At 37.6% G+C, this 8,784-nt stretch overlaps 1 protein-coding gene across 1 annotated transcript in view; it reads left to right on the top strand.

Moving 5' to 3' along the window:
* NEB (nebulin) overlaps positions 1-8,784 on the top strand; it is a 223,551-nt gene that overhangs the window by 116,290 nt on the left and 98,477 nt on the right. The window contains exons 68-73 of the mRNA XM_008071077.1: positions 339-446; positions 1,521-1,832; positions 3,502-3,705; positions 4,149-4,253; positions 5,469-5,576; positions 7,217-7,528. Of these exons, the coding sequence (XP_008069268.1) occupies positions 339-446; positions 1,521-1,832; positions 3,502-3,705; positions 4,149-4,253; positions 5,469-5,576; positions 7,217-7,528 (1,149 nt within the window). The remainder of the gene's footprint in view (positions 1-338; positions 447-1,520; positions 1,833-3,501; positions 3,706-4,148; positions 4,254-5,468; positions 5,577-7,216; positions 7,529-8,784) is intronic.

Raw genomic sequence — 8,784 nt, forward strand, 5'->3', positions numbered from 1 at the left:
GTTCAATTTGAAGTTAAATAAATCAACATTTCTTGATTGTTTCATGAAAAGAGCAAGTGCTGAAGAATCTGAACACATTTAGAGCTATTGATTTAATGTATAAAATCTATAAGGATTGGAACAAAGAGAAATTGTGATGTTAAAACTTGCTGAATGTAACATTTCCACTTAAATAAAAAGCTTGGATAAACAGAAAGTAAAAGAAAGTTCTTTTTTTAAAATGTAAAGTGGAACATCTTCATGTATTTTTGCATCCAAAAATGGTCTTCCTTTGACAAAAATTTATTTTTAGAGAGAATGTGAGTTCTGTATTTAAAAGCTACTACTTCTTTCTTCAGAGCCTTTATCGCCAGGCCATGGAAGAAGCCAAGAAAGAAGGCTATGACTTGAGAAGTGACGCCATTCCCATTGTGGCTGCCAAGGCCTCCCGGGATATTGCCAGTGATGTAAGAGCTGATCAAGTCCTAACGTTTGCTACCACCATTCCAGCCACCTGCCTAAGGATTACAGCTAGAAGTCTTTAGTCATCTCATCCACCTTAACTCCTTTCACCACATAGGCAAATAAATTGAGGATTGAGATCATAGAACTTGCCCAAGACCACAAGCACACAGTGGCAAAGCCTATACTGGAATGTGGTTCCTTTGACTCTTGTCTTTTGATCTTTGCTAAATAGGAGTATGTTAATGTTAGATGCACATGTACTGAGCTATTCATAAAACCTCATGAGTGCTCCTTGGAATATACTCAAGGCAAAGAAGCCAGAAAAGAAGCAGGCTTAGCAGGCTTAGCTGAGTTCACCCCATTTCTTGCCGAAGAGCACAAGGGAGTAAAAAAGCTAAAAGTTTCCTTGCTAGGAGTTCACAGACCAGTATCTCTTTATCCCTAAAAATGAAAACATCAGATTCATGAGCATCTTAAAAATTAATCCAAGAGTAGAAAAATTGTCCATTTTTGTAGGGTTTTAACATTTTTTATAAAAAATATATAATAAAAAACTTACCACCTTATGATTTTCAAGTGTATAGTTCAGTAATGTTTAGTCTAGTCACATTGTCGTGTAACCCATTAGACTTCAGAAATTGTCCATTTTCAAACTAACTCTCCCAAATTATTTATGAGAGGAAATTATTTCTCAGACCTAGACAAAAAATTTAATGAGCCATGTAAACACATGCTCCATGTATGCTCTTAAATGGACTCACTCACATGATGGGCTTCTGAGACACTGTCACCTTAAGGTCGATCACCTTAATTGGGCTCTTGCTGTCCAATATTAGCTTTTTTTTTTAAACCAACATATAATCATCTAGCATAAATAAAGGAATTGTTGTTGAGTTATTCTGTGGAGATGTGCCAACGAGCACAACACCCCAGTGTGCAGCATCACAGTACACAGCAGCACATTTGGTGAAACTCCCCTGAGGTCTTAAAGATTTCTTAGAAAGCATCACCACAGAAATGACAACAGGAAATGGCCCTTGGTGTCTCCTTTTTATTTACTGGGTTCTCTCTTTCAGTACAAATACAAAGAAGCGTATCGTAAGCAATTGGGTCACCACATTGGTGCCCGAGCAGTACACGATGACCCCAAAATGATGTGGTCCCTCCACATTGCCAAAGTACAGAGTGACCGCGAGTACAGGAAGGAATTTGAGAAATACAAGACGAGATACAGCAGCCCAGTGGACATGCTCGGTATTGTTTTGGCCAAGAAATGTCAGACCTTGGTCAGCGATGTGGACTATAAACATCCCCTACATGAATGGACTTGCCTGCCTGACCAGAATGACATCATTCAGGCGCGGAAAGCTTATGACCTCCAGAGTGACGTGAGTATCCCTGATGCTGACTCTGCATGTTAAAGGCAGATCCGAAACGTGTTTGAGTTCTGACTAGTGCCATTGGACTGGAGTTTGTATATTTCAAACAATATACAGTTGAATGTTTGAAAGAAATTTCCCATTGAAAGCATTACATTTGTTTTCTTTTCCAAAAATTATATGTGGAAGAGGATAGAAAGCAAATATTATCAAATCTATGCAGGTATACATCTTCCTAGTGATTCAGCCTTTTTTTGTCTGAGTCAGATAAACCGTAGCCCTCAAAAATATATCACTACAAATGTTTGGCTAAATTTCACACATTTTGATGGGCATGTATGTGTGTTAGCAGACGGTAGAATGAAGTAAGTGGGAAGAAAAGTATATTATGCTAAATTATTTTAATAAACGTTAAAATTTTATACTTACTGACAGGAAAATTCTGTCTTATCTTTTTCAAAACCAATCATGTAATATTTATTACCATGTAGCATGTCCTATTGGAAGGAAAATACAATAAATGATTGGGGAAATATCTAATATATTACCTCTACAACACTACATTTTCTTTACACACTTGATATAATGGCAGTTTTTGTGACTGCAATACTCACACACCAGTGTGTGATTTAACTGGAGCTATTAGAGCACATTTTTCAAGGCTAAAGAAGCACAGCTGCTATGAAAAAAATCTTGCACTGTTACAAGGGCAGGATCATGTATTTTGCTCTTTAAAAAAAAAGGTCTTAAAGTCCACCCGCGGGCTGGGCTGTCTCGCCTGGGGCCCCGTATGAAGGAGGTGGGGCAGAGATGCCCAGCCTGGCAGCCCGAGTGCCTCTCTCCGCCAGGACACCCATCAGGGACCTCCGAGCAGCCAGGAGAAGCCATGCCTTGCAACCAAAACGCGGGTGAGGATGGAACTCAGGAGGAAGCCCCAGCCCAACCCTGACATGAAGCTGGGAGGGCATGCAGCAGGCCAGGCCCCCGCCTCCTGTTCCAGCTGGCCCTGCCCGGGGGCACAGCGGGAACCCCTCGCATCGCTGCTGGAGTCTGCTGCGGGCACTGGGGTGCAGGTGCCCTTCCAAAGCACATACTCACTGAATGCTTACAGACTGGCTGTCCTGGCAGGGCTTTCAACTGCACATGTTTTTTATACTTTTAAATATACATATATTTTACAAAAAAAAAGATTTTATATGAGCAATGTTATATGGATTTCTATAGTCACTCTATGTGATACAGTATAAATATGCTATGGTGTGTTGTTACGAACAGAAATCCACAGTTATGGCAGTGGTGTGTAACTACTAAGTACCGTAGTCTAGGGGTGGCGGGGTGACCGGGTGGGCCGGGTGCATTTCTATCCTTGTAAACCTCCATAGTACTCAGTCCTGTATCGCTCAGTAAACGTTGCTCTTAAAAAAAAAAAAGCCTTTTATTATTCTTGGTGCACTCCTCTGTACACCCCCACCACCCCAATATGCTCAGGTGAAAAAAAAAAAAAATATATATATATATATACGCTTAGGGTTCAACAGTGTGTGTGAGTGAGTGATTGACTATGCTAGGAGCTTCATCTGTTCATCAAGACTTTTGTATTTCTCTAGCATGATCCATTTGATGACTATGAATCTGAATTACTCTTTAATAAATGTATATCTTATCTGTTGATTTGCAGAATTTATATAAATCAGACCTTGAATGGATGAAAGGCATTGGCTGGGTTCCAATTGGTTCCTTAGAAGTTGTTAAAGCCAAGAGAGCTGCAGAGATACTGAGTGATAACATCTACCGTCAGCGTCCAGACACGCTGAAATTCACCAGTGTAACTGATTCTTTGGAGCAGGTGCTGGCAAAGAACAATGCGATAAACATGAATAAGGTGAGTCTTCAGTCCTCGCTGTTAGATATCAGAAGTTACCATAAAACAAGGTAACAATTCCGATATATGATTATATTTTAAAGATTAGTATAAGATTCATGATACCATGTAACATGATTTTTCTGCTGTAATACCATAGTTATTTAGTGATACCCCAAAATATTAAACCACTGTTAAAAACACCATGTGCTATAATTATTTCATAATTCTTTCCTAGACATTATTTTAAATACTGTAACTCAATTATACTTTTCATAACTATTAAATTCTTTAACAATTAAAGAATTAAATTCTTTAAGGAATTTAAATGAAAAACAAAGGTAGAAATTTAGGCAGCTTTAATAATTCTATTCCTACTTTGTATACAAGAGAGGTGACTGGCACATAATCAAAAGAAATTGTCTGTGAACACCAAAATAATTTTTCTCATCTTTTCTTTATAGCGCTTATATACAGAAGCCTGGGACAATGACAAGAAATCCATTCATGTCATGCCTGATACACCAGAAATCATGTTAGCTAAACTCAACCGAATAAACTACAGCGATGTAAGTAAACTCTTGCTTTTGTAATGAACAGAAAGGCAAAAATGAACTATTCTGTTTCCTTAGTGGCATGCTTTGACTAATTTATTATATACAAAATAACATTGTCATTAAAATAGGTAGACTCTTTTAATGTAGTTGATTAAATTTTGAATTATGTGGTGAGTCTACAAAGTAAGTCAGCCTTTTATAATAAGCTAGCCATAGGAATGGAATGCGTACAAATAAATGTTCCAGTAGGAATTATACTTTTTTTTTTTGAGTTGGAGTCTCTGTCACTCAGGTTGGAGTGCAGTGGCACACTCACAGCCAGCCCAGTGTCGACCTGCTGGTATCCAGTGATCCTTCCACCTCAGCCTTCCAAGTAGCTGGAATTATAGGCACGTGCTACCATGCCTGGCTAATTTTTTATTTATTGTAGAGACGAGGTCTTGCCAAGTTGCCCGGGCTAGTCTCGATCCTGCAGGCTCAGGCAATCCACTAACCTCGGCCTCCCAAAGTACTGAGATTACAGGCTAAGCCACAGAGCCCGACCAGGAATTATACTTTTAAAGCCTTTGCCTATGGGTCAGTATAGATATCAGTCATTATTTTATTCAGTAGTTAGTAAACAGGCACTAGATTGAAACCTCGTGAGTTATTAAACTCTGTATTATTTTGCTGCTTCAGTATGCTCTAGTTATCATTTAATGTTATTTGCAGGCATTTTTCTAGGCATCTCTGTCAGGACCAACATTTTCATGAGGACAGTGATTCCAAAACCCAGATCCATAAATTAATCATGGATTGAGGTGATAGTCCCTAGCAAGAATGAGAAAAAATAAGCACAATGCATTGAGTTTTTCATGAAACCAAATAAATTTCATTTTTAAATATTGGCCTGTTTGTTCTCCTTCTTTAGCATTAAGATGCTCTTCCTTTTATATTATGATGGTGACAGTAAACTGTTGTTTTTTTATATATGCTTGTTAGGTAAAATAAAATTTTGGCAATCAAATGCTGATCTCCCCCAAAATTTATCAGTCAATAAAATCTCAAAGGCTAGAACATGTGCCTTAAAATTCTTGAACACCTACGAAGTAAAGATGTCTTTAAACCCACCCTAATACTTGACTTTGTGGATTGTTTCTGTAGTTTAAATAAGGACAGAGAAAATATAATAATAAGCAGCTTTGTTTTTATGAAAGGAGTGATGAATAATAACTTTCTTTTCTACAGAAACTCTATAAACTTGCTTTGGAAGAGTCCAAAAAGGAAGGCTATGACTTGCGTGTGGATGCCATTCCAATCCAAGCAGCCAAGGCTTCAAGAGATATTGCTAGTGATGTAAGTTGATGTTTTGGGAAAAGACATCTCTTTCTCAAAGATGTTGCCAAATAGCAGCTTTCAGAGTTTTTCTTGCCAGGAATTTATTTGCCCCAACAAGTCTCAATTCCCTTTAATGATTCCCCCAAATACAAAGTTGCAAATGCCAAAAAGAAAAACCCAAACAAACCACAGAATTCTGTTCCTTGTACCTGTTCATCAATTATACAATTTTCTTAAAATAAGAGTTTTATGAACACTAAAAATGGGTTCATATTTTTGAACCTCAGAAATTGAGCAGCAGTTGACCTAGTTGCTTGTAAATTTAAAGAGATTAATGCCACATGTAAATGCCAACATAAATGTGAGATCTTTCCTACTACTTCCTTCCATTTAAGGAAAACTAGGTGATGGATATGTTTTAAAGCTTTGCTTCAACCTTTATAACTATTAGTGAGATTCTCCTACTCAGATGCTCCTAATTGGACACACGAACAGATGGTGAAGTCAGCAAAGCTTTCTCTCAGCACCCACTCACTTATTCTTTCCATCCTTTTTCTTCACATGAGAGAACATCTCCTGAGGCTGCCCAGAGTCTTCATTCTGTACCAGTCTTCCAGACTTTCTTCTAAGGCTCCTGTGCCTTAGACTTATGTTGAATTCCTTCTATTATCAAAACTTGTTGTTGCTGTTAGTCTGGAGAAGTTCACATCAAGATTGTCTCATGGTTAAAAGGACCATAATATGTTTTATTAAATTTTAAAAGTAGATAGACTCACTCATAGCTCAGTGATGCTAACAGGCTAGTAAGAGAGCCATTTACTGATGGCACATAAACGCTATCTAATTTGTAACACATATCTTTGACCATGGAATTTACTTAAAGTTCTAATAGCAAGGAAGATATTCTAAAATATTCTTTTTTTTTTTTTTTTTTTGAGTTGGGGTCTCACTCTGTCGCCCAGACTGGAGTGCAGTGGCTGCTCCAGGCCACCGCAGCGTCGACCTGCTGGGCTCTGGTGATCCTTCCGCCTCAGCCTTCCAAGTAGCTGGAACCACAGGCGTGCACTACCATACCTGGCTAATAATTTTTTGATTTACTGTAGAGATGAGGTCTCGCCAACTTGCCCAGGCAGGTCTCGAACCTGCGAGCTCAGGCAATCCACTCACCTCAGCCTCCCAAAGGCGCGGGATTACAGGCTGAGCCACCGAGCCCGGCTCTAAAATATTCTTAATGTCAAATATTTTTAGAAAAAAGTAACCATTTCTTTTTAAGTAGATGCTCTGTTAGATTGTACAAAGTGTTTATTTACCTTTACTTGTTAAGAAAGCAATGTAAACTAGGTGGTGTAGTTTAGGGTGGTGTCGTTTAGAGAGGAGGAAAGCAATTAGGAACGAGAAATTCTCCATTCTAAGCTCAGCCTGGCCAACTACATGTCATGTGGCTTTGTAGAAGTCATGTAACCCCTCTAAGCTGTAGTTGCCTATTTTATAAAATGTATTGATATAAATGTATTGATAATGATATAAAACGTTTTGATAAATTTACTTTTCTCCCTTACTCTTGTGAGGGGGGAAAAAAATGTATGTGTGAACTTAGGGCATGTGATATATATAAGATGTTCTCATCTTTACACTCATATCCTTTTTCTCTTTTTTAGTACAAGTACAAGGAAGGCTACCGCAAACAGCTTGGCCACCACATTGGGGCCCGAAACGTTAAGGATGACCCTAAGATGATGTGGTCCATCCATGTGGCCAAGATCCAGAGTGACAGGGAGTACAAGAAGGAATTTGAGAAGTGGAAGACCAAGTTCAGTAGCCCAGTGGACATGCTGGGTGTGGTGCTGGCCAAGAAGTGTCAGATCCTCGTAAGCGACATAGACTACAGGCATCCCCTACACGAATGGATCTGCTTGCCTGATCAGAATGATGTCATTCAGGCTCGGAAGGCCTATGACCTGCAGAGTGATGTGAGTGGGTCTAATATTCTTTTGCTATGTGTTTAAAAAGTTTAGAAAATGTTCTAACTTTTTTGTGCCGTTGACTATTTCAACAGTCTAGTGAAACTTATAGACACTCAAGATTATGTTATAAAATGCATAAAATAACACATATCTAGTTTCAAAAGAAACCAATCATATTTAAAAATTATTATCAAATTGTTAAACCAAATCCATAATGTAGTAATAGCTATGCTTCCCCCTACCCCCAGGCTCTTAATTCAGCTTTTTTGTTGAAATAGTCAAAATCACAAGTTTTTAAAATAGTAACATCAAAGAAAACAGGAAAGGTATCACATGCTGATTATGTTCTGTTGAATATATCTGCTCTATCAATGAGAAACGCTACAACTGTTATATATTAATTCCTACATATGAGAGGGGACCCCAAAAAATCTGAACTTTATTATTAAAAATTGTGTATTTATCTTTACATGTACAGTTATGCTTTTTAATTAACACATTAAATAAAAAGATCTAGCTGTGGGCATAATATCTAATTTCAGAGACATGATAAGCATAAATATTTTAAGATGTCTACAACATCTTAATACTGTAATAGTATATGAAAATATTTGTGATTTCTATTGCTGACAAAGTCACATGTAGTATCAAAACTAATGTAACATGTTGCCTTTGCTTATAATTGCACAAAATGCTATATTTTAGTTAGAGGTTAATGAAAATAAGAATGTTATACTTTCTCTATCCAAGTTCATTGATGTCAGGTTAAGAACTTCTGGTATAAAGCAACTTAATTGTCCAAATGAATCTATTGCATTATAATGTTTGTGTCTACTTAATTCATAGGAAGTATCTATTATAACTTGTGAATGGAAGTTTAAAAATGAATTATATATATTGAGACAATTTTTTAAAGAAACCGAAAATGAAGGCTCCCTAGAAATATGTTAGGTACTTTTGGTGTTGGTCAGCAGAGTCCACTGGGGACTCCTTCTACCTCATTGATATTGTAGTTCCTTGATTTAATCAAGTTTTGACTAAAGTCACTTTTGGAAGAATGATAAAAAATAATGGCATTCTAAAAAAAAAAACCATAGAAACAAAAAGAATTGTTATCCTTCCTTATGAGAAAAGTTCTTTTTCAGCCAGTTATTTTATTTTATTTTATTTTTTGAGTTGGAGTCTCACTCTGTCGCCCAGACTGAAGTGCAGTGGCCGCTCCTGGCCACTGCAGCCTTGACCTGCTGGGCTCCGGCGATCCT

Source organism: Carlito syrichta, unplaced genomic scaffold, assembly GCF_000164805.1.
Source record: "Carlito syrichta isolate Samal-C Ts95f unplaced genomic scaffold, Tarsius_syrichta-2.0.1 Scaffold314111, whole genome shotgun sequence".
Lineage (NCBI taxonomy): Eukaryota > Metazoa > Chordata > Mammalia > Primates > Tarsiidae > Carlito > Carlito syrichta.